Here is a 27,182-nt window from a genome sequence, read left to right as displayed (position 1 = left end):
CAATTGTGAAAGTGACAGGATGTCAATTATAGTTACGATAACGCTGGCCTTTTCCATGTGAGTATAATAGGGGCAGAAAGTCTCCAGAGAAAAACTGTGGATATTCTGTGAAAAATGGGGTTCTGGAGTGTTTTTTTGGCAGTGATTCGCTGTGTGGCGCCTTTGCATTAGGATAGCCCCCACATTGCAGAAAAGCAGTATTTATTTTTTTTTGTTTCTTTGTTTTCTTTTTTGAGTCAAAGCCAGGAGTGGATTTATCAGAATGAAGAAGCATAAATGCTTCTTTTTTAGTTTTTTCACAAAGTGGGGCCTTATCTGGGGCCTAGCCTTTAAAAGGGTTTTACAGCCCGAGAAAATAAAGTGTAATAATGCTTTATAGGGGCAATGGTCAACCGCTGATGTCTATTCACACCACAGGAGACAATCTGAGATGCTGAATAAAGCATCAGGAGATACCAGAAAACAGCTAAGAGCCAGGTATTCTATGGACCAGAGCAATGGGGAATCCTGGCCGGGTTGAGTAAAGATTTATTATTTTAATATGCACTCATTAGGAAATATTACACTGGGGCTGGAAAAAGCCTTTAATGAAAATGAATACAGTAGGTTGAATTATCAAATCATCTGGATTGTTAGAGAAAGTACAAAAGATACTACTAAAGTGTAATAGTTATTGGCATGACAATAGATTATGCAGACATTATACACAATAAATATGTTACTATCTATAACTATGGTTATGTCTGCTAAATTCCCTGCTTCTGTTTTTGTGAGTTTCCAGATTATTTTAAGGTTTGTGTTGAAAGCCTGTATCACACTGCAGGATTAGAAGACGCCTAATTAAAAGAATTGATTACTGTACAGTAATTATAACTGAGATGTCACTTACCTTTTGCCGATAATCTGAGCATACGTCTTCACTAAATAATCTGATATATTCCTTTCTGTCAAATTTTGCAGGATGTCTGAAGTGTTTTGTTTCTTCTGTTTGAAAAAAGTCAGACAAAAATCACAGCCGTGAATAACTGCACAGCACATAGGAGTGTTTGCACTGGAGCTGATAAGCTAATGAAAACTGTGCCATAATGTGTCGCAAAATACTGGTTTACATGCTTTACACATCATTTTCTAAGTATTATAGTTTATGCACCTTGACCAACAGGAGGGCGAGGCTTATTGGGAAAAAAGTGGGGCTTGTTGATAAGGAGCTGGACTTAATATGCAACACTATGCTCAAAAAAATCTGGGCACATTTTTGTCTGAAATTAAGTCAAGTAATAAGTGGGGTAAAGTTAGAATACACAGTCTAAAGGTGCACCATGTTTATCAATAAGCATTAGATACTGTGAAAAATGTGGTGCAGTGTAAGGCTTGGTTCACACATCAGTATGCCATCTGTCCGTTTGAATTCAGTTTGAGACTTAAAACAGACTGATGCACATACTGATTGTATACTGACACCTGATAGTAAACACTGTCCTTCCCCTAGAGGACAGATAAGGGGATTAAAAGTAGCAATTGTAAACAGAGTAGAGATAAGGACATATAATAATTGTCCTTATATCATATAATAAATGTACTTATCTCTACTCTGTTTATAATTTTCTACTTTTAATCCCCTTATCTGTCCTCTAGGGGAAGGACAGTGTTTACTATCAGCATAAAAAGTTGTCAGTATACAATTAGTATGTGCATCAGTCCGTTTTTAGTCTCAAACTGAATTCAAACGGATGGCATACTGATTTTTTGAACCAAGCCTAAAGACTGACAGTATTAGTATTATAAATAAAAAAAAACAAAAAAAAACTTGAGAGTCTTCAGTAGTTGATACCTTTTTTAACGGCTAACTCATAATGATGACAGATTACAAGCTTTCGAAGCTCTCGGCCTCTTCCTCAGCTATAGTATAAAACCAATTTCTGAAGGATGCATATTTATGTACAAAGAGGCATATAAGAATAGAATGTAAGGTGGGAGGGCGGATGGTCATTAGTACATACAAGGAAACAAATATCAGTGCACAAGGTCCTTATCAGCTCAAAGAGTGGTCTTTTATGGCTGCTTTTTGATCAGTGATGATTCATCATTATTAGTTAGCCATTAAAAAAAGGTATCAACTATTGAAGACTCAAGTTTTTTGTTTTTTTCATATTTCATATCCACTGGCTAACACGGTACAAAAACATACTTTTTCCTAGTATTAGTATTGCACACAAAAGGAGCAGATCTATGAAATTGCCAAAAACAAAAATGATCTTTGTTGCCTATTGGAAACTGAGATCTGCGCTGTGATTGGCTGGTCTAGGCAAGAGACTTTTTTTAGACAGTTTTATAGAGCTCCCCTTTAGTTTTATAACATCCTTTTCATAACCAACTACATCACACAAGAACCAAATAGCTATTGCACCACTAGACTAGCAGTGTTACCGTTAGAATGATGAAATTACTGTTTGCTTAAGATCTGCTTCTAAAGAATAACATTAATAATCTATGGCTGCTTGCTGTGCCAAATTGTTCAGGGAATTGTCTGTTCCCTACATAATGTACTACATAACAGGATATGGTGTAATGCATTTCCAGTTTGTTATCTATCTGCTTGGAGTTTCCAGTGACCACAAACACGGATATATTTGCTTGATACTGCTTAATCCAATATAAACTTAAACCTATGTAATTTTAAGTAATGTTGGTCAAACAGCAAAAAAAAACAAAAAAAAAACACTGCATATAAACATTTCTGCATTTGATGCCTGCAGGAAAATTTCCCTGTTATGAAGTACAATATGCAGGACCCACGAATTTTCAAATGAACAGCCATGATATCATTGGGGAAATCTGCTAATATTGTATTTTTTACAATAGTTTTTTATTAGTATTTTTATTAAATATTAGTTTTATCCCCTCTTCACCAGTCATCATAAATAACGTGCTTTATTTTATATATTGCTAAAGTTATGGCTATTCTAAACAAAATACCTGAAAAGGTGGTAAGCCACCGGCGCCAGGGGGACAAACTGGAAGCATCTTCTTTACATTCTCATTGCTGCACTCACAGGCTGGAGAGGGGTTTTCCATTGACCAATTACCATTAAGAAATAGCTCCTCCACAGACTGTGAGACAAACTGAGTTCTCCATACTTGGTCCTCTCCTGAGCAAGGAACACCCCTGTAAAGTATAATGCAAATTTAACTGCATTAAGTGTCAACCCTTCCATCTACTTCCCCAAAAAAATAAGAAAAATAAATAAATTTGATGTAAAATGCAGAAGTTAATACTTACGGAATGGAATGTCCATCCATGCATGCCGTTCCAAAGCCAGGCTTCTGTAGCAAAGCTTTTAACAGAGCTTGGGTGTCAGAGTCTTCTGGAGCATCATTGCTATGAGCAACACAAAGTCAGTAATTCACAGCCAGCCATTATAATACCATCAGCAAGTCATCTAACCCTCTAAATCATGCATCAATATCGTTGACAAATAAATATACCGTAAAATTTCTGTCTCACAGGCAGACTAATGACTAATAATATAATGCATACCAGAAACCGGAGCTCATAAGATATCAGATGCGCTGATACATAATAAACATTACTCATGCAGCAGTGATAATAAACTAGAGACACGAGTACAGCAGGTGATTATTTCTAGTGAAGCTTCAGTGTTCTTTTATTAGGAAAAAATAGCCTAAAAAAGCTTTAACATTATATCAGTATAAAGCTAAGAAAAAAAATGTTGATATTTAAACAAACGTACCTGAAAAAGGTATACTGTTCATCATACATCCACGGCTGTAGCTCAAGACTGGGATATTTCCCAAAAGGTGGCACAATAAGACTAAACATCAGTGCAATGAGTACAAAAACAGCTGGCAATACAATCTGGAAATAGAGGGATACTGAGTTACTTGAAAAGGCTGTGGAGTCTCATGCTATGTATAGGCATTTCCAAGCACTAGATGCAAAGTCTGTTCTAATAACAAACTGGAATCTTTAGTAATTTATTACAAAACTTATATATATTGAGATATATTTAAACATCTGCAAATATAAAGTAGAGGAGCTGTCAGTTACTTAGATAATTTCTGTAAAATTAAAACATTATTGAAATGGTAAACACCTCCATGTTTACCGTGCTGTTAAATCTACATTGAAGACATATGACTAGCAATACGTTAAGATCTGTATGCCTGAAAGAACTGATATTAAAGAGGACCTTTCACCACCTCCACCAATTCATGTTAGCATCTGTGAACAGTTGGAATTTTATCTCTAGCCCCCACCATTCCTGAGCAACAGCACAGTTAGTTTTGGTGTCTGATGCACTGTTTAAGCCCTTTAATGTCAGAAAGGCAGTGTCAGGTAAGGGACCCTTACCTGCCTGACAGCGCCCTCCTGACCCTAAATAGCATATCAAGCAACAAAACTAACAGCACTGATTGTCCGGGAACAGTTTGCATTAGAGAAAAAATTCCAACTGTGCTAGAATCAGTGGAAGAGTGCCTATCAATTGATCTAAAGGGCTGGACTTGGTGGAGGTGGTGAAAGGTCCTGTTTAAAGAGAAGCTATAATAAATTCCCCAGAACTTCATTCAAGTGAATGGGACAAAGCTACAAAACTTATAGCTGTTACAAAAATTCTAACCCAGTTTTGTCACATGGACATGTTTTTCTTCAGCTCTACTAGCTATGTAGCTCCAGCTCAGTCCCATTCAGCTGAATGAAGCAAAGCTGCATACCAAGCTCAGTCAATTACTATACAATGTACATCACTGTGCTTGGTGAACAGTGAAGAGGCCACAATGATCGCCTGAACATTGAGGCCTCTTTAAACAGCTGATCAGTGAGGGTGCTGGACACTTGCCTCCAACCGATCTAACATCGAGTTTACACACAAGATTTGACTGGCAATGTGATTAGTATGTTGATTATGACTATTGTCATAAATATGAAGAGTGTTTATAAACAGTGACTATATTCAGCTGTGAACAATTCCTTATAACATTGATCAGAGGGATGCCTGTCCTATGCTATATTTAAGATCACCACAAAAAATACAGTAATTATCAGAATCCATCTTACATAATGTCACTGTGTTTAACATGTCCGGTTCATTATAGTCATATGATATTTATCAGTACAGATCATTTACTTATACTCTTATTGCTAGACTCTGGCAGGGTGGGGAGGGAGGACATGCCTGACAAACTTTATCATATATCTCAGTAAACTGAGCAGTGGGTGAAATGATTTATGATACTTGGAATTTCAGATATCAAAACAGATCAAAGTGATGTGAGAGGGACCTGCAAGCCTTCCTCCAGGGGCCCCAATTGCCTTCCCTACCTCCACTGTAGGTACACCATTGGAATTAACATATCACAGCTGACATGCTGTTGAGCGTACATTCATAATGTTTCATTTCTGATTTTTACTGACCTGTGCAAAGAAGCCTTTTCTACTGCGCTTAGCATAAAGCAACCTCTTCCACAGTAATGCTGTAAACTGCTGCCTCATCAGACTCCAGCTTTTTAGTTGGTATGATCCTTTTCCATCTATGCCACTGAGAAAGTCTGTCTCTCGCGATTCTGCAGGAAAAAGCACTCGCAAGGTCACAACCTGGATGTAACTTAGATTTAGAGATGAGCGAGTACTGTTCGCATCAGCCGATCCGAACAGCACGCTCGCATAGAAATGAATGGACGTAGCCGGCACGCGGGGGGTTAAGCGGCCTGCCGCCGTCACAACGGAAGTACCAGGTGCATCCATTCATTTCTATGGAGCGTGCTGTTCGGATCGGCTGATCCGAACAGTACTCGCTCATCTCTACTTAGAATAAAACAATATGATTTCAGTAACAATGCTTTCCTTCTGAAGATAAACTTAAACTGGACTTTATTAATAGCTGAATGTTACATAAGGAGAACAAAAGAATATGTTTCTACCTGGATCCACATCTGAGTCATTGGTTTCTAAATTATCATCTTCTGTAAATGGTCGTAGACAACTCTGGTGGTCTCCAAAAGCATATCTTTTCCTCCTAGCAGGCAGAGTTCCATCTATAAAATGGAAGACAGCAATGTGTGAAGTATTGAAATATGATAAGCAAATCAATCAAAAAAACGTCATGCTGCATATTGCTGTTTACCTGAAGTTTCTGCGTCCACACCTGTGTCGTTCGCCACTTTTAAGAATATCTGTATCACGAAACAAATCAGAAAATATCAAAATGTATAGTATACTTCACATCGATTTTAATTTATCTTCATCACAGATAATCCCTTGTTATGGACTAGTAAGACTACAGCTAGTTATACTTGTACTATAGGTGCTAACTTGTTCTGGTGACTAGAAGGCTTATTATTATATTTATGGGAAGTTCTCTGAGATACTTGAGATAACATATCCAAATGTTTTTCTGTGCTCCCCTTTTTTTCCTCCAGGTATCTGTATGTTTTTAACGTAATTGGTATTCAATAAAGATGTATTATGTTTAGAGATGAGCGAGTACTGTTCGGATCAGCCGATCCGAACAGCACGCTCGCATAGAAATGAATGGACGTAGCCGGCACGCGGGGGGGTTAAGCGGCCGGCCGCCGTCAAAGCGGAAGTACCAGGTGCATCCATTCATTTCTATGGAGCGTGCTGTTCGGATCGGCTGATCCGAACAGTACTCGCTCATCTCTAATTATGTACTTTTTTTTATTTGTGGCTTTGCTGTTACTTTATTGGGGTTGAATTCATCACAGCTGAGACACACTAAGGGCCCCATCACACGGCGTAAGCGCTCGGCTCATTCCGAGCTGTACACGCGAGCGCTTCTAAACACTTCCCATTCACTTCAATGGGAGCGTGCATAAAGCCGGCTTTACGAGCACTCCCATTGAAGTGAATGGGAAGTGTTTAGAAGCGCTCGCGTGTACGGCTCAGAATGAGCCGAGCGCTTACCCCGTGTGAAGGGGCCCTAATACAGCCACCTCAGCTGTTATTATGCTATATGTAGTATTCAGAATTTACCTTTCTGTTATTAGCACACTCAGTAAAGGTTTTATAAGACACAAATAGAATATATTCTGAAATCTGTGTTCTAAAATTCAGCCCCAAATGAGTGTACTTGTATACACCATGAACTGAAATGTTACCTCTTCAAGAGTAGTATCAGAGATACCATAACTGGAGATGCCAATATCAAATAACCGATCATCTATTTCATGGAAAAGCTCAACAAATGCTCCTTCTTTTGCAGCTTCATAAGGCAAAACATAGGTGAGCTCATGTCCAATATCTTCTACCAGACGGGCTTCGGGTACATGTTTATTGATGAGATTTGATATAGCAGATACATCTGTGAGACCCATACAAGACAAGAAAAAAAGCCTGTGGTAATACCTTTATATTTGGTTCATGTACATGTTACTAGAGATTACATAGTACACAACATGCATATGCTTCTATGTAATTTAGAATGAAAAATCTGTTTGATTTACCTATTGTCAAAGTATCACTTTCATGGTCACTGCCTAGTCCAGCATCAGAACTGCTCTGAGATACACTATCCTCCTGCAACATAAATACAGATAAAATTGGTGAACAAACAGGCCTGAGTCTATGGCTATTGTGAAAGAGGATGTCCACGCGGCAGAGGCAAAGAGTTTCCTTACAGCGGCAAACATAGTGACTTAAGTAGTTGTATAGCAGAAGAACAGGCAATGGGAGATTGTTAGTTTTTATAGATGTGTACTGTGCAGGAAGCAAGTCACTTACATAAAAAAGATATAATCCAGCAGCATATAAATCAGTAGCCACTATGCAAGTGGTTGCCTTGTGATTCTGACCCTACCAATATCAGGCTCAGGGGCAACAGTGGCGGTGATTACAAGAGTTACAGTTACATTTCTGATTGGATAGAATGGAGGGTTAGGTGTAGGATTAGAAAAGGAGCTCATTGACAATAATTACCCTACTCTTGGTTTCTCTCTTCCGATCCTTGGTATGTTTGCTATTTTTAATAATCACCGCTCCTGTGGTCCCCGCTCCTGTTGGCGTTGCCAGCATCGAGCTCCTATTGTGTTTGCAGGCAAGAGCTGATCTGCTGCTTTCCTGCTTATAAATGACGGGGTACCGTCATCCCAGATGTTAAATGAAGTAGCTCCTTTATGAGGCAGTAATCTAACTAATGATAATTCCCAGGTATTTAGAACATTAACTATTCTATAACAATTAGGCAGTAATAACAATGTGTAATATGTTACTGTAAAAAGTACAACAAACATAGTGAGTGTTCTAGAGTGTTGTATTCTAAAAGTTCACCTGTATGAAGTTTAGGTAATAAGGTAATCCTTAGGTTATCAATATGAGATTGGAGGGGATCTAGCATCTGGCAACACAATCAACTGTTCTCAGGAGCCACCAGATCTATAGGGCGGATAGAGCTGGAAGCAACTGGCTCTATCCACAGTGGCTATCATTCAAATAAATAGCTGAAGTAACTTGGTACTGCTACTACACAATGGATGGAGCAATTTGCTTTTGGCTTTGTCCATGGTATATTTCCATGGCTGGTGGCTGCTGAGAACAACAGATCGGTGGGGGTGCCAGACCCCATAAAGTAAGGGCATAAATATCAAAAGCCCAGAAAACCCCTTTAATGAATTTAAATAATATTCTTCTCATTGATTAACCATCTACTTCCACGCTACAGCTCATGGAAAACTTGTGCTGGAAACTGGTAGGTTTGTGGTCAAATTTTAGTAAATATCATCTTCATAAGAACTGAACATACCTTTTTCAAGTAAGACATTGTACTGCTGCTGTTCCTGCAGGAGCTAAGAGAAGAGTCTGTGTCTCGCTTCACTAATGTAAGGTAGTAGCCAGTGCCTAGTTGGTTCTTCAGGAACAGGGAAGATCCTACACAGCACAATTTGCCATGTGAGATTATAGCAATTCGGTCTCCGAGGATATCAGCCTCATCCATGTGGTGTGTAGAAAGGATTATTGTTCTTCCTGAAATACAAAAATATTCTAAATTCACAATATGTCCACACTCATATTAGAAGTCTGACATTTTTGTCGAAAGGAATAAATCACATTTTAACTTTAAAGTTATTATACTTGATTGCTCCACTGCTCCAAGTTTTTTCCTGCCCACTAAACATAGACATGGGGCATTTAGTATTTACCTTGTCTGTATTTAATTAGCAGCTCCCAAATGCCTCTCCTTGAGTATGGGTCAACCCCAGCTGTGGGCTCATCCAGAATGACAACCTTTGATCCACCAACAAAAGCCAAAGCTACAGAGAGTTTTCTCTGCATACCACCTATAACACAAAAGCCATATAACTGATGAAACAGTTTGCTGTAATTCTGATGCAATGGGTAATTCAACATTTCAAGCTAATCTATAGAGATGGTAATGGGAAATAAACAACACATACACATTTCACAGGCAACTGGTGATGCATATGATACTCAATACAAGTGCAAAAAGGTCTTATACATACAGTACATAGAATATGTGCAGCTTATAGTGAGGAAAACAATTTTACAGCCCAGTACCAGGTAGGAGTTTAGTAGCATCATTTTTCAGGAATACCCTGGGTTTTTTTTTTAAATGTTGGTTAAAATAGCTTGAACGACTATCTTTATGTAATATTCCATAAAAAGACAACACTATATTGATCAAGCTATTTTTTGGAATACTGAACCTTCTAGCACAGGGGTAAGGAACCTTTGGCTCTCCAGCTGCTATGAAACTACAACTCCCAGCATGCTCCATTCACTTCCATGGGAGTTCCCAGAACAGCAGAGCCAGTATGCATACTGGGAGTTGTAGTTTTGCAACAGCTGGAGAGCCGAACGTTCCCTACCCCTGTTCTAGCAGAACCTACAATGCATCTACATATTAATTGTGCATTACCTGACAGTTGACTTGTCTTAGATTTTTTCTTATTGGGGAGGCCAACATCATTTAGCATCTGCTCCATCTCTGCTTTTACCTTTTCCTCAGAAAGCCCTTTTAGTCGAGCATAAAACCAGATGTGTTCTTCAACAGTGAGCCTGGAGGGAAATTGTAGAGAGGCACAGATGAGGAAGCATATCTGCATGCCTCAGTAAAACCCCATACTCGCCTGCTCAAATATCACCTATAGGTCCTCAGCACTGGATACAAATGGGGAGGCTATTTCTATACTATTTCTATACTATTGTTATATTCCACATTATTATTACAACACTGCATGATCACCACTCACATTAAACAAATAAAGCAAAGTTATTACACAATTCCTCAACAATATAATACTATGAACAACCCTATCAGATTTCTTTCCTAATTAAATTAAAATCAGCAGAAAAAATAAATAAATCAGAAATTATGCTCCATTAAAATAGTGTTTTATGAGGGTGTTTTCGTAAGTACTCTACTTAGTACCTTATACCAGCTCATTATCTGATATGAGATGTCAGTCACTACATAAAAATTCTAGATCAATGCATTATCAGAAATTGTTTATTGCCGACTGCATAAATTATAAAGTGACACAGATAAACCCAGAGCTTTTATTGCTGATTCATCACAATCCTTCAGATTCACCTTAAAAAAGGCCAAACAAATGATCAGCTATGAAGACATGGGAAAAATATGCAGGTGTCTAATGTACATTTCCCCGAGCTTCTCGGTCTTCAGTGAACATGATTTAACAGGATAAATAAGTATAGGTGGCATTCTTTAAATATTTATAATGTAACTAACACACTTTAGCACTGATATTTTACAGTAAAATGGCTGTATGAAATATAATAAAATATATATATTTATTAAACACTGCTAAAAGTTTACATAAATTTTTATTTAGGTTTGCACAACATTAATACGTTATAAATTCATATAGATATAGACATAGCAGTCAAAGAAATATTCACTGTGCCAGTTTGGGGCGGTGTGCAAACAGATGTTTATTATTGCAAAATGAAAGTTTCACAAAGAGATTCTGTCGCCAGAGCCCAACATATCAATCAACCAGGTCCGCATAGATGCAAATGACCTTTTGGAGCAATGAGGACCTGGTCAAAGCTAAAAAGAGGTAGGCAACAATGCCCTCATTGCTCCAAAAAGCTTTTTTTTAACCATGATAACTTTGCAACAGAGGCACCGGTTCACAAGGGGAAACACTGTTTGATTCAAGTGACCCCAACCCATCTATATGCAGGGCTGGGCTAATATTCTGAGTTCTGATGACAGATTCCCTTTAACAACACTCACATCTATATCTATATTTTTCAGGATTGCGTATATCAAATTGTCCTAACATGACTACTTACATGTCAAAGAGGACGTTATGTTGTGGACAAACTCCTAAATCCTGTCTGATAGAGTTGAGCTCAGAGCGGATGTCTTTTCCCATGATGTAGGCAGTTCCAGAGGTTGGTGGAAACAAACCCGTTAATATGGACCTTTAATGACAAAACAATATAAAATGGTTTACTTTCTCCAATATCATATGTCTAACCACTCTAACAATTAGGCTAGGTTCACATGTGCTCCTGGCGGACCTGAATGATGGAGATCTGGACTGCTACAACAGGGGTTGCACATGCACAACAGTGGATCGCATTGCCTATAATGGGGTCCACTGGGTGTCCTCCATTTTAATACCTGGGAGAGATAAATGTCCTCCGTGCAGGACTTTTCTCTTTGCCGATTTTTGGTTCCACCACAGATGTAAACTTAGCCTTACTTTCATAAATTATAATTATGTTAAATGCTAACTGGCACCAACTAGTCTTCATTTTAGAGTTTAGTATCTAGAAAATGGCCTAGAATAAAGAAGTGACGGGTAAATTGCACTTTTACCTTTCTATATCTCACTATATAAACACATTTTGTACTATGATATTTTTAATCAATGTAAGCTTCTTACATGGTTGTAGTTTTTCCGGCTCCATTATGGCCCAAAAATGAAGTGATCTGTCCTTCGTAGAAGCTTAGTGACAAGCCATCCACTGCTACTTTACCATTTCTGTACATTTTTACCAGATTCTGAATTGAGACTCCTAGTGAAAGGTGGCTAGGTTCTTCCTCCATACAAACTAGAAAAAGAAGCGCCATGTTAAGGATGTATTTTAAAGGAAAGCCCTTAGATTTTGTAGGCTGTAAATAAGCATAAAATTATAAAATCAACCATTTACCTTCAGACGATTGCTTATGTAAAAAACTGTTGTGATGTATTTGTCTTGGTTCTTCTCCACACCAATAAGACTTTGTGAATGGGAAATACCATGGTCTGGGAATTCCATACTGGCCTAAATTGCACATCAAAGACCAATTATTCAATGATTTGTAAAAAAAAAAGTAAATATCTTACTTTTTAGTTTTGATCTGGTACAGTATTTTGAATACATCATATTCACTGCTCTTGACATGTAAGGGGGCGTTCACACTACCGTCAGTGTCCGACAGCTAGTGTCCGATGCTAATGTCCGTGCAAAATCTTGTGTGGACCCTAGTATCGGACACTAGCTGTGTCCGTGATATTTTGCATTGATTTAAATGGACATCGGGTGCGTTCTTTTACTGTCCGTGGGTGTCCTTAAGTGTCTGTTCACAAAGATGTCTGATTTTCAAGCGGACAGCAAAACCCGACATGTAGGTTTTTGCTGTCCACTTGAAAAGTCGGACATCTTTGGGAACAGACAGTTAAGGACAGGCACGGACTGTAAAAGAACACACCGGATGTCCATTTAAATCAATGCAAAATGTCATGGACACAGCTAGTGTCTGATGCTAGGGTCCGCACAAGATTTTGAACAGACATTAGCAGCGGACACCAACGGTAGTGTGAATGCTCCCTTAGACCTCATGAACCTGAGCAGATTTTTAGTCTGTGTGCTATCCGCTATTACAGATCTATAATAACAGATAACAAATGGAACTATTTATTGCTATAGCCTCAGACATGTGGATGTATTTTTTAAGGATCTGTGTGTGGGCCGTTGAAATGAGTTGCAAATTATGGAGCAACTTATTCCTCTCTGTTATTGCAGCTTGGTCTCATCTATTCAATTGATCTGATTCTTGGAAATCATAAATAGCACAATGTCATCCATGTACTGTCAGTTACATTTTTTATGGACCTGCTATTATTGTCTATACACTGTATTACAGCTTTATGGGAAACACTATGGAGAATGCATATATATATATATATATATATATATATATATATATATGCTTAAACCATTAAAGATAATTTTGTTCCATAATTTTCTGTTAATTATATGCATTTATACAAAGTTATATCATGTTAATATAATCCCTTTTTAGATTGGAATACTGTTAGAAAGAGGAGGGACATATCATTCAGACTGACTCAAGAAATTGCAGAAAACAAGGCATCATGTAGCATTTCATTATGCATTTAATACAGCTCTAAATTAGTTAGTTTAATGTTATTATGGGCAATGTCTGTTCTGCCAGGCGATCTGGTTGTAGTGATTATAAGATGTAAAATTACCTGGAAAGACGGCTTCAATATACCAAGTCATGAGTCCATATAAAAGTGTATCAAAGAGCATCATGAAGGAAGAGGTAGTAAGACTGTATCCATCTTCTTGCAGAGGGCTATCTAAAAGATTGCTCCACTGTACGCCAACTCCTTGTTCTTCGAAAAGTGCAAAAACTTCACAACCAAACCCAAATGCAACAGGCGATAAGAAGCTCTGCAAGGAAAATATGGAGGCAAAACATTTTGTATTAATTTCAAATGCTACTGATCTAGAAAGGGAGCAGGACATTTTGGGACTACAGAGAAAAAAAAACACATTGGAGGAATTTATCAACCCATCAGTTTTTTTTATGTAGATAGGTGTTATTGTGGCACCTCTTTGGTGCACAGCATTGCATTGGCTTATTTTAACACTATCTACTGTAAAATTTACTCTGTCTACAAATTATAATGGATTTAGAAAGAGGCTATTGGGTTTATGAAAGGCTATTGAAAGAAAATCAAATTCTTACCGCAAAAATCTTGAGAGTAAAGCCCACATAGTCTTGCCAAGCAACACATAATACATAGGGTAGGTAAAGTGTAAAGTAAATGATGCCACCGCAAGCTGCTGCTAAATTGGCTCTAGAGAAAATGGTGCTTATCAGGAAACACTGTGAGATGGTCACCACTCCAAAGACAGACAAGAAGACAAATACCACACTTGGGTCACTGTATGGCAAAAGGTTTCCAGTCTGAAAAAATAAACAAAGTTCACTTTTTAGCATATTACATAATGGCTAATGAAGGTCATTTTGTACATCTTCACATTGTGAGTAATACATTAGCAATGGCCATGACCGCTAGGTTAATGGCTGCCATTATTAGTCAGAAGCAAAATAATGAATTAAGTTATGCTTTACCTTAAGTATCAGCACCAACAGGCCAGCACTCATAAGAAGGGGAATGAGGCTACTAATAAACCAACTCAGCCACAGAATGCCATTGTCCAGTCCCATGATTCGCATTGTTTCTTTGAGACGAGCCTCTTTTTCATATACAATTCCCTTAATGATTACAGCAACAGAATAGATCCAAGCTAATGTCATGAACAAAGGCAGGGATCGACTCATGACACGTAAAAATCTGAATCCAAGAAGAAATACATTATAAATAAATAATGAGGTTAAAGGATGCTAGAAGATTAAATTACTACTGCATATAATATACAACTTACGCTAGGTTCACACTAGCATTTTATTTTGCCACTTCTTACACTTACTATAAATGGTCTTTGATCAAATATTAGGATGTCATTTCTAGCATTATATTATGTTGATATTATGCTATAGAGACAAAGATCTTACTTACATGTCATCTACGTAACAAGGATAGGGCATCTGCTGAACATATACCCCTGTCCTCTTCTCCGTTCCAGTCTGTACTCTAATGATTGCCTGTTCAATAACATCCTGTAAGTAAGCAAATCCACCCCAGATGTAGCGCATGTCTTCAAATGGATCAGCACGGGGACCAGGATCCCAGTAACTATGCAGAAACAAGAAATAAGTGCATTAAATAGCTTGCAACTTTGTAGGGTAAGCATTAAATAAAACTTTACATCCTTTAGTTGGTGCATGAAGAACAACATTTGTTGACAAATTGACGGTATGTATAAAGATTTACACCTAGACAGGTCTCATGAAAAAGCAGCACTGCTTAAGGGGAACCTCTCAGATGGTTTTTCCACTCCAAACTGATCCCAAAATGGCAGCATTAAATAATGACCTTACTATGGTGTCTCTCACTAAGCTTTATGTAGCTGAAAAGTCAAGCTTATAAAACTTTAGATCGCCATATACAAATTTACCTTACCTAGACATGAAGGCTGGGAGTAGCTTCATCTAGTCATACAGTCAATGTGCTAAATTAAACCCAGTTAGTTCAGACATTGAGGAAAATGTCATGTTGCATAGCTGCGTTTGCAAGACTAGATGCAGCTGCTTCCCGCCCCCAAAACTACTTTAGGTAAATTTACATATTCCAATCTAAGGATTTAAAAGTTTATAACTTGACTTTTTAGCTATAGAAAGCTTCATGATAGAAACCATAGGGAAGGTATTGCTTGATGCTGCACACCCTGGGATCAGGTTAGGGTGGAAAATACACTGTCTACCAATAAGTATTTGGACACCCATGCAAATGCAAATGAAGATATCTGCAGTCATATTGCTGCTCATAGAGGTTCTACCAACTACTGAATATGAATAAATGTTGTTTTTCTATTCTACCACAGGTGTCCAAATACTTATTGGTAGACAGTGTACAAATGACATGTTCCCTTTATTGAGGCCAAAAATGTAAGCAATACAATAGGACAACTCTCAGCTATCCAAACTGTTACCACCTCTAGACAGGTTATGTGGCTAGTAGATTGTTCACGATTGTAATATGGGTCCTGAAACAACAGTATATCAGTGTAAGTAGTTGACTCTAGTCCTTCAACAACCACAAAACTTACTCTGATCATTAGAGAACTGCAAAAAAAAAAACCTTTGAAGGTCACAGCTGTTTTTTTTTATCTATTTGCTACTAAAGTCCTTGTAAAATGACATGGAAAACATTGATCAGATGAACTCTGGACTTGTGAGTAGGCACTGTACATAAAAATAGAGAAAAATAATATAAATAGTTTTGCAACTCACCCGTCCTTAATCTTGTTGGTTCTCTCCACATTATCAATGTCCATTCGGATTTTATACTTGATGTGTTGAGGTAGTACGGTATCATCTTCGGGTAAGTCCAAAAAAACGACACCTGCCCAGAACTTCCTATCATTAAGAAGCTCCATGGACTTGCCAATAAGGATTTCTTCATTGTCCACTGGTTCTAACTTGTCCAGATTGACACACTGGAGACAAATAAATACAATGATTTTGGTTGGTTTTAACATTTATAACTGTGACAGCTAACATTGTCAAGAATTTTTTTGGCAGGAATATATTTGGTGTAGGTTTTTACTTTTTAAGTTAAAGTTATCAGCTGACAGCAGGGAAAACTTTCTCAGTCTACCATAGTACAGTATGTATAGTATTGTCTGAGAAGCAAGAAGCCATTTTGCAGAAATGACTAAGTTTCTTTTAGGACACATAGTGAGGTTACTTGTGTCTGTTAAAGAACCCTTGTGTTATTGCTACATGAAAAACAAGGTAATAAAAGAGAAATAAGTGGACAATATTGTTAGATTCTGCAATACTCACTTCCATGAACCGTGACATGGTCAATACAACGCGGTCAGTCTCATTGAGAGCTTCTTTCCAGGTGTACGTTTCATTTTCACCCTCTCCATCTGATTCTTTGGCCAGGAATCTTGCAATGTCTTCTGATGTCCATCCTGTTGAATTTAGTTGGCGATCCAGGAAGTGTTTACTGCCCTTATTGGTAAGTAGAGTCTAAAAAAGGATTGTTAAAAAAACGCATTTATTCATTGCATAGAACCAAGTATTTCATCTCATTCAGGAGCATTTGATAAAAAAAAAAAAAAAAAAATCAGTCAAAGAAACTGCCTACATCTCATTCACTACAAGCAAAGGTATCAATCAATAAGACCTAGTAGCGTTTTATTCCCACTACTTACTGCTCAGATGTATTATTCAGTATAGCATACAAAGCTGCTGTAGATATGTTTTATAACAAAAATAAAATTACAATGTATCTTACATGAATTACCTTCCAAAATAAGAACCAACATTCTTATCACGCCGATGACAGTCATGTCATCCTTAGGGTGGAGTTGTGCTACACAATGTGATTATTAGGCAGACACTGCCTGTGTTTGGAATGTGCTGCCTCACTTCAATATCATATGGTCACGTGTTTATCACTTATCAAATTACCATAGTAAATAAGCAAAAAACATATCCTGCTTTTGATGGAGAGTTGTTCCACGAAAAGGCACAGGAATGATTATCCAAAAGCTAAAAACAGTTAAAAATAGAAATTTGTCCTGGAACTCATAGGGAAGATCAATATATTGTATTATGAAGATAACTCCTGTACATGTACCCTATTAGAGTATATGGACATCACAGATGATGGGAGGTCCCACAATCAGGACTCTCCAAAATGCAGAAACACTTCCTTGGCTTCCCTTAAACTAAATGTACATATTACCAGTCCCCAAAGTAACAGATTCTAAGAGGCCCTGAGCCCCTGTAACTAGTGAAAAAACAAACAAAAATCATGCCCCATAAGAGGCCAGTAAAGAGATAGAATAACAGAACAGACCTATAAAGGGAGATACAAAAGGGAGGAGAAGTGAAAACAAAAGAAAGAATAGATAGTGGGGAAAGGGAGCAATGGGAAAGTAGGTTCATGTCCGGGCCCCCCACTACTACACCACCCCAATCCCTGGATTGCCTCTGAATTCAACTTAACAGTATTGACTTATATTCGGCAGAGTCCTGATACAGGACACAATAGAGCCATGTCTTTCCAAAAGAATCAGATGTGTCATGCAGTTGTGCGATCAGATCCTATGTCTGTGGTATATCCTATACTCTTAACACCAACAAAAGCTAAGACATCAGTTGTATACTGCTCAGCTGAAAGAGGACAAAGGGCCAGTTATAATGGAGGGAAGCCTACATTCTTATAAGGGGTTGTCTCAGGTAACAGAATTTAAGGCATAGAAGAGCATGTAAATCTTGTAAAAATGGTTATCTGTCAATGATCGATAGCAGTGGTGTTCTTAGAAAGGTGAACATAATTGGTGTGCTGCTTTTTAATCATAGAATATCAAAATGGTATTATGAAAAACATATTTCATACATGAAGGAATCTACTATACCTATTGATATATACACGTTATAAATATATAATTGACTAATAAACTAACCCTAACAAGATCCATCTCTTTACTGCTTTCCAGGAACGTTCTGATCTGCGGCCGAATTTCTTCCCACATTGCTCCAAGATCACGAAATACACCCAACTCTTGAAAAGTTTTATTGACCTAAAAATAAAACAGGTGGGAAATAATGGCAGGTTTTAAATGTATGAACTTATAGAGGATTTGCCCTATAATAAATAGGTAAAGTCAGACATAAGCATGTGATTTGTAACACAAACATATAATATATACATCCAGCATTTATATACAAGAAGGCAGCTGTCAGGATCTAAGCATTAGTATAACACGAAGTGGCAAACAAACGTATGTGAAGTCAACATGACATTGTTTGATGAATACACACAAGGCATATCATACACAGCTAATACAAATCAGTCTTTGTTCACATCCTTGTTTAGTGTGTGCTGGGAAAACTCCTGACATACATGCCTCAGTGTCTCCAGTGTACAATGTGTAGTCTTACCTCAGACATTAATGCACGCGTCGCTGGTGTGCTTGGGGTATAGAGGATTTTGCCTATGAGTAAAGGTTTCAGTGCTCTCCAGATCATCCTGTACAGAGGGCTGGATTCCAGGGTCATCATCAGTTCATTGCAATAAGGAGCTAGTGGAATAGGCAGAGTATTAGTACTGTATTAGTATCTACTTAAATATAAAAAAAGAGGTTTCAAAGCAACCCTGCAACATGTGAAAGGCATAACTATATATAGATAAACAAATACTTAACATTGTTCTGGCTAAAGAAATGCTCACAAATGTTCCTAAAACATAAGTATATTGTCTAGACACAGATGTGTTTTTATTAATGAGCACTTTGCATTATTACTTTTCACTTATGTAAAACACTTGACTACTATCCTCATACTGCCTAAATAATGTTAGAGGAATGGACACATACTTGTAGAATTATCATAGATGGATGAAGACTCTTCCTCCGTGCCATTCTCACTTCCTTCGCCTCCACCAAATAGTGCTTTATAGTTGTTATCCTCATACCAGTTGAGGGACTTGATTTTCAGACCCCCTCCCTCAGGATGACCACACACAATTCGGGACACGGCTTGATATAAGGAGGTTGGTGAAGCTGTTGAGTTCTCACTGGTCAGAAACATAACCTCCTGTCTCATGTCTGCCCAACTCTTCATAGCAATAACCTGCAGTTGTGAAAAGGAACTCACCATTAACCTGTATCACTACAAAAGAAGTACAGATTCATTGTCAATAGTGTATAGCATTACATTTACACATATATTTTACCTTCCACTCTTCTGGCCCATTGGAGAAAAAACGGGCAAAAATGGGTCAGTTCTATGGTGGACAAGAACGGAGCCTGAGGGACCCCATTGACTATAATAGGGTCCATCTGATGTACATTTTTTTGCAACTGAAATCTTGAAGCACTTTTTCGTTCAGCAATATATTATGGATTTGTGCCAGATGGACTCCTAGTTCAGATGTGAACTAAACTTTGAATGCTCAAAAACTAGCTCAATGAGCTACTAAAATACACAGTCATTTAACTGAAAATGTCCAGAATATATTACAATATAACATTTGTAACAACTGAAATGACTGCATAATTTTGATAAAACTATCAATAAACATGTATACGCTAAAGTGAACAGATCAGTGGAGAAATAGAGTGTAAATGCTAGGAACAAATAAATGGTAATGGAAGGGAAAATACAACTCTGCACCACTATAAACACTGAAATAGATATACACAGAGCTTGTACATAACTAACCCAGAAAATGCACATAGCAAATTGGGCATGTGGATAGGGGTGAAATCATAAAAATGTGAAATACAGCTCTGTCTGTATCATACATTGCAGACATTAACCATCCTATTTCTTCCAGTAAGACAACAAAAACAACTTGTGTAGGGGTCAAGTCAGCAAACAGTGAGGAGGAGTATGACTCCAGACGCAAACAGCACAGATTGTTCTGTACAATGGAAAGAGAAGTCTGAGGTTCCCTCTAGAGCATGAGAATGTGAGTGCCGCCCACACTGGGACTTTTGCCAACTTTATTTTACTAAAGTATTATTTAGCCACATCAGCAAGATGGGAACCGCATGCTCTGTAGATCACTTCTATTCTTCTTACCCCAGACCTGGGGGCCCCCTAGTAAAGGGAGCAGCTGAAGCAAAATCACATAAGACAAGTTTATGCTAGTCTGTGGTTTAGGGATGTTCCCTAAGATACTTCAGATAACACATATATATGAATCACTGCTAAATGTGTATCACGTAAGAGAAATACTTCTAATAGTTTCCTGCAAATCAGTTTTATGAAGCCTGGCCTTTATCTGCTGAGACATCCAACCTGGCAGCCATCTGCCCCTAAGCATCTGCTTAGTGTAAATGGGGATATTCCCTGAAGAGAAGGCACAATTTCTGAAAATTCTTCACTCTATGGATTCCTTCAATATACTTTAATTAATTCTACTCATGTAGTCAATATTTGATTCTAAGCTTTTTTTTCTTTTTATGTGCATTTGTCGTGTAAATTGGTCTAACTGAAGCCGACAAATTTGCAATAGTGCAATTTATTGTCTACTGAAAGAGAGAAAACCTATATGTAGGGATGTTATTTGAGGGAGTACAGTCGCATCGGGAGTCTGTGCCCAATATGAGTAGACCGGTACTATAAATAATACATTATAGTTGGGGGGTCTGGTATTGGGTCCCAGAAGCTTCATGCCACACCTCTGCTTATATACATAGTGGTACTACTAGGGAAATGATGAAAGGATATCATTAAATTACTATAATTGCCAGCAACAGCTAAAGATGATGAAAAGGACAACCATAGCATACAAACGTCTATCACTTATCAATAAGATAGATGATATACTGGATATTCACACTTGAATATTATGTTGCATTTAACTAAAAAGATACCTGTAGCCATGACTAGAGGGAGTGTAGGAGATAACCACATACTGTTTATGCACTGACTTGAATAACAAATTAATAAACTTAGTCTCCGCTAGTGGCAGGAACAGGAGACACAATTTTATCTTTAAACTCATATACCGTATATACATCTTATACATGAGGGGATTTTGTTGCTCGTATGTATCAGGATATGAAAGCTCTAACTGCTATAGAAAAAATTATAAAAAAACAAATCAGTACAGAATTCTGCACATTAAAACAATAAGGCATTAAAAGGTGCAAATTCACACAGTTGTGTTCTGGTGATGGATACTGATCCACCTTCAAAACAAACCTTGATCCAGGACTTTCTGGCAACTGCTGGACTGGTTGTCTACCTTTTATCCAAACTAAAAGAAAAGTCCTGCTAAGTCTTTTTAACCATTTTTCTCAACAAAGCTGGTAAGTGTTGCATTTAAGAAAAAGATACAGATGGCACTTTTTAAATAATATCAAAACTTGGTCCACCACAGTTCAGAGCTGTTGTTTTGTGGCTTAGAAAATGAATACTAGCAGAGACAGAGCATCGCCCTATACTTACCTCTTTGGCAAGTTCTCCCATGCTGTGCAGTAGGTTTTCTGTAACCTCTCTTAGCACAGGGAATGACTTTGATGACATTTCTTTCTGTAATTAGAAGAGTCGAAAGGAGAAAACACTGGTTACTTAAAAAACAGCCCATAATCTTCTTCACAAAAATACATGTTTACAAGCGCAAGTTGTTCTTATTTAGGAGTGCATTTTAGGTAAAAAAGGTAAAATAAGAAACATACTTCATATTCCTGTAATCAATAGTTACAAAATGCCTTATAAACATACTTGCCAACATTGTCTGGCAGTTGTCCAGGAGGGACAATGTGTTGGATGAGTGGCGCATCCCTACCATAATACCATTCCCATTTTGGAGTGATGCCACAACCCCTTTCTATGACGTGCCTGACACATATCAGGTTTTGAAAATTTGCCAGATCTTCTAGGAGTCCAGGAGGTCTCCTATTATTTTGGAAGCCTATAAGAGGAGAGTTGGCAAATATACTTATAAGTTCCTATATAGGAGTCTTTTACACATGCTACCTGGGTTCTCCACCGGTCTCTCCTTCCTGGTCCTTCTCAATGCACAGAAAAAGCTGCTAAGATAAACATTAGTTGAAGCAGGTCACTTCTGTGGTCAGTGACTGGAAAAGTAGTTACTTTCTGTGTGATTGGTGGGACCAAGAAGTAGAGATAAGTGCAGGACCTTGTCAGTAAAAGAATGGGACTAGCATGGGATTCATGGGATGCGAATATCTTATTTATTTTTAACCCTTTTGAGCTGTAAAATAATTACTTTATCACCTGTAAAGTAGTTCACTACATGAATCTGGGCATACACATGAGGCCATTTATTTGGCTGACAGTAATCTCTCATAACTCCATAAAATAAAGAGGCAGGCTAGATGTGCATGTCTATTTTATTAGGCTGTAGATAAGCGGCTATTAGAGACCACTGATGACACTTATCTCCTATGGGGAACACAGGGTCAGCGTGGTCAAATACTACTCAATCCTTGATTCCATCAAAGGCAAGTATTAGACATCATTATAAGGGCCCCTTCACATGGAGTTTACGCTCCGTGTATTCTGAACATTTTACACATGTAAAATTACACGTGTAAAATATAGCTAGCCAAAAAGACGCACGTTATACGAAAAAGCCATTGAACTCAATGGCTAACTACATTTTACATGTGTATTTTTACACGTGTAAAATGAACATAATGAGCGGAGCGTATACAGAATACACGGAGCGTAAACTCCGTGTGAAGGGGCCCTAATACATAGTGTGTGGCCTGATTCTGTTGAAATAAACGACTTCATGTAACACCCTGACTTGTTCTTCAGTAAATACAAAGTATGTCCACTAAATTTCCATAATATATATATGTTATTTAACAAGTCTAGCCTTTGTTGGACTGTGTTATGAAGGTCAAAGCTGGACATGATCTCACTGTGAAGCAAAGCTTGCTTATTACGAGAATTTGTCTGCCATTATTCAATAACTATTACATCAGGTCATGTTTCTGAAGGAAGAACAATGGCATTCACTCATATTATTGACTGCAACAGAGCACAGTGACTTTATAGATTCTTGGAACTTCCCCCAGTGAACTCTGGGTAATGTGTCAAAGAATGCTTCAGATCACAGTTCACACACACGCCAAAGCACATACTGTGACTGGATGAAGGACACAACCACAAGTTTTCAATGTTTGCAAAGCAAATGGATAGTTTTGTGTGGTTCTGGCAATTTTTGTGCTGTAATGAATAGGGAGCTATGTACTCCTATCGCTTGTCTGATATTTCTAACACCATTATGGAGGCTAGATCTCAAGGTGTAAAACCAAGCAAGAAAAAGTGTAATGCACTGACAATGAAAAGGTTGTGAATTTAGCTGTATAAACTCTAATTATTCAGGTTATGTTTAGAGGGCTTTAAACATTCTTTTATCTGGGAATATCTATAGGTTATATAGTATACATTTCTGCACATAAATCTATTATATAACCAGCTTCCTGCCTAATGTCTATTGGTTCTAATATCCCTATTGTCTGATGATACCCACATGAATATGTGACGTCACACAAGATCTGTGTAGATAATATTAGGATCAGTATGAACTATAGTTGCAGCAAACCTGCCCATACTTTTCTGTGTAGATTGGTTGGGGGTGCACTTATCACACAACCAATAGATATGAAGCAATACTGTAATCTACAGTTTGTAACAGTGAAGCACTCTAACTTCCAGAACACTCAGAACATATAGCAGGTGTTAAGCGGGCATCTGCCATTTAGTGACCACAAGACACAACTGTTACAGGCAATGCTAATGCCTTAGTGGCTTGACACTTCCAGCTTCCAATTATCACTGTAATATATGAAGCTCCAGCTGAAAGACGTCTACTACTGTTCATTTGCAAATTGTCTATAAAATATGTGTATCTGTAAAGTAACTTCAATTATAAAACAACTTTTCTTAAATGAATAAGACTTGTGAATGTAAGAAAAAAAAAATAATGAAATAAGTTTTCTTCTCCATTCATCAAGCTGAGTTACTTTTTCCATATTAGTCTATGGAGAGGGTAGGGGAGGAAGTGGTGGCTGTAAAACACACAGTTAACTGCAGCTCCTGCTCTCTGCTACTTTGTGATTTGGGGAGATCTTTCAACACTGCTATGTTTCAACATAACAGTCTACCAGAGCACAGAGTGAGGCAAAAAAAATCAATTAACAGCTTTCTCCTCCCCCTCTCCATAGACTTCTGTGTATGGAGATGATCTATACAGATAAACAGTCTGAGTGATGATAAGAAGGAGGAGAGCAGCTTAATAAGTGGACAAGGAAACAGATTTCTTTAACAAGTTATATTACAATGTTTCTTATAGTCACATGTACTATTAACACATGGAAATTTGTTTTATAAGTGGAGGTGTGCTTTATATGGCATCTTACATTATGTTATGTTAGAATCCACCATAACAGAAATGTGCTGTGAAATGTAAACCGCTTAAAGAGGTATTATCACAGATATTAAATTCTCTGATAACAAAAGGCATCACAAATTCACACCAAGAAAAATTGTACCAGTATTTCAGTTCTTGAAAAGTTTAAACCCTAAAGAAATTGTGTGCTGTAAATTCCCAGAAATGTTTATATTATTTCCTAAAGATCCCTGAATATCTCAGTGGGACAATTCCCAGAGCACGCATGTGGAAACAAAGCTGGCTTTTAAGCTTCCAGCTATTGAACTCTAATGAAAACAATATAGTAGGTCAATGTACTGCTGCCTGGTGATCCAATAGAAGGAGGCCACGTCACCAAGCACAGTCACGGTATGCAGCTGTCACTGGGGAGAAACCAGTAACAAGATTCACACTGGATGCCAGATTTATATCAGCAGACAAAAAACACATGTAATACACAGCACTGACGCTTATTTCCCTGGCATGCTGCTTATTGTTCCTCTATACCTGGCACACTGACAGATGAGCAAAAGAAGGGTCGTAGTAACATAATAAACATAACACTGTGAGATATGCCATTACAGGACGAGCTGCTGGGATCACTCCATGCACCTGGTGCTTTCATATCTGGCACTGTCACTCCAGCTTATCTTACACTTATATACCACATGTCCAGTGAAGGACATGAGCTTTGCATTTTTCTTATCAAGCTGCTAAGCATTGCTAAAGCATATGACCTTAGTAACAAGTTCATTTCCACATAGTTACTTGTAATAGTCAAAATGGATGTAATGAATAGCTCTTTGGTTTTGACCAAACGTTTGTTGCCATTCGGTAGAGTAGTTCTACAGATATACTTCACAAACAGTAGAAATAATGTTTTGAGCAGCATAATGTATCTTGATCTTTGGTATTAAAGAGGATAACTACCTTAAAAAGGTATACGGATATCATAGAAGTGCACATAGAGTGGGTCTGACAGTCAACCACATAATACATGTCTACATGTTTATCTTGGTTCAGGTTTCAATGGTACAATATACAAAAGTGAACAGCCTGTCACAGATAACTGCTGGGATTTCAGCAGCATAGAGTACCCCCATGTAATATAATGGCTGCAAATATTTGCTATAAATGACTTCATATTGTGTCATATTCTTTATTACTGATGGTATAGCACTGTTAAAGTTTTACCAATCTATATTTAGCAGGCTTAGTTTGCTTACAGTTATTGGCTTCAGAAGGTCAATGTTTGAGCGAAACTGGTGCTCCAAAAGGTTGAGCTTGTCTTCAGGAAGCGCACAGATCACGGACTGGCTGAATTTTGCAATGTCTTCATTGTGAATGGTCACATATTCCTCCAATCTAGAGGTATTGCACAAATCTTTCAAGCGTATTTGAAATCCAGATATCAGGACCTGAGTTGACAAATAAATGCATTGAGATTTAATAGATTTCTTTAGATACAGTATACAGTGTTAGTATTTTTATATATCTGAGAGATTTTTTACAGGACATTAAATATTCTGACAAACTGACTACAATGAGCCATCCACAATCCATAGTGAGAAAAGCATAGTTTGCATGTGCTAAAAATTAGCAAAAGTGGCCCTTAAATATTACAAATAAGGAACTATCAGATTTTCAAGCTCACATGCATAGCGGCAAATGGTTGTTCCAATACATTTGTTCCATGTATTTCCAATACATCTGCTAAGAGGCTTAAAACCAAGGAACCAGTGGAGATTCTCTGTTTGAGTCCAATGGCTTCCTGACCTTTGACCCACATATAAACAAAGCAGAAATTGAGTTGTTGAGCAGTGATGAGATGCCCCCTTGAAGCAGAACATTGTGGCTCAGCTGCTGATTGGCTGACATAAGGACTTGAGCACTGGATCTCCAGCCAAAGGAAGAGATGAGTATGAATGTTTTTATTTCTTTTTTATTTTAAGCCTCTTCAGATGAAACAAAAATTACTTAGAAAACTGATAGAAAAATGATAGATTTGTTGGTAACCTATTGTCTGCTTGCTGGGACCTTGGATATAAGTTATTGAGTCTCTCTTTGGCATGGTTTACATAAATCCTAAGTATTAAATGCCAAATTGCAAGATCTACCCATAAAACATGTCCACTGCTTATCATAAAAAAGCTGATGTGAATATTATTACCTGCTCCACTTTGAGGTCAGCATTCAGTATTTCCTCCACCACAATGGAAGGCATGCTTATGTTCTGCTGTAGGAACGTGGTGAATTTCTCATTATCCAATAAGCAATCCCTAAGTTTAATACCTGTGAAGAGTTAATACAATAATTGGTGTACTTCTATAAAACTACCGAAAGGGGTATCATTC

The 27,182-nt window shown here is 37.7% G+C and overlaps 1 protein-coding gene across 1 annotated transcript in view; it reads right to left on the bottom strand.

Moving 5' to 3' along the window:
* The window catches only part of ABCA1 (ATP binding cassette subfamily A member 1), an 89,197-nt gene that overhangs the window by 20,473 nt on the left and 41,542 nt on the right, over positions 1–27,182 (bottom strand). Inside the window, exons 6-32 of the mRNA XM_075279861.1 lie at positions 26,999–27,120; positions 26,055–26,246; positions 21,870–21,953; positions 19,286–19,541; positions 18,852–18,991; positions 18,374–18,490; positions 16,737–16,928; positions 16,182–16,387; positions 14,848–15,024; positions 14,400–14,622; positions 14,010–14,231; positions 13,507–13,711; positions 12,182–12,295; positions 11,914–12,082; positions 11,315–11,446; positions 9,912–10,051; positions 9,175–9,312; positions 8,778–8,998; positions 7,483–7,555; positions 7,138–7,340; positions 6,144–6,192; positions 5,941–6,054; positions 5,435–5,583; positions 3,753–3,877; positions 3,281–3,379; positions 2,977–3,166; positions 890–984 (exon numbers count right to left, since the gene is read on the bottom strand). Coding sequence (XP_075135962.1) covers positions 890–984; positions 2,977–3,166; positions 3,281–3,379; positions 3,753–3,877; positions 5,435–5,583; positions 5,941–6,054; positions 6,144–6,192; positions 7,138–7,340; positions 7,483–7,555; positions 8,778–8,998; positions 9,175–9,312; positions 9,912–10,051; positions 11,315–11,446; positions 11,914–12,082; positions 12,182–12,295; positions 13,507–13,711; positions 14,010–14,231; positions 14,400–14,622; positions 14,848–15,024; positions 16,182–16,387; positions 16,737–16,928; positions 18,374–18,490; positions 18,852–18,991; positions 19,286–19,541; positions 21,870–21,953; positions 26,055–26,246; positions 26,999–27,120 — 4,147 coding nt within the window. The remainder of the gene's footprint in view (positions 1–889; positions 985–2,976; positions 3,167–3,280; positions 3,380–3,752; positions 3,878–5,434; positions 5,584–5,940; positions 6,055–6,143; positions 6,193–7,137; positions 7,341–7,482; positions 7,556–8,777; positions 8,999–9,174; positions 9,313–9,911; positions 10,052–11,314; positions 11,447–11,913; positions 12,083–12,181; positions 12,296–13,506; positions 13,712–14,009; positions 14,232–14,399; positions 14,623–14,847; positions 15,025–16,181; positions 16,388–16,736; positions 16,929–18,373; positions 18,491–18,851; positions 18,992–19,285; positions 19,542–21,869; positions 21,954–26,054; positions 26,247–26,998; positions 27,121–27,182) is intronic.

Source organism: Leptodactylus fuscus, chromosome 1 (genome assembly GCF_031893055.1).
Source record: "Leptodactylus fuscus isolate aLepFus1 chromosome 1, aLepFus1.hap2, whole genome shotgun sequence".
Classification (NCBI taxonomy): domain Eukaryota; kingdom Metazoa; phylum Chordata; class Amphibia; order Anura; family Leptodactylidae; genus Leptodactylus; species Leptodactylus fuscus.
The sequence above is the reverse complement of the archived record's forward strand: the minus strand, read 5'-3'. Positions and strand labels throughout refer to the sequence as shown.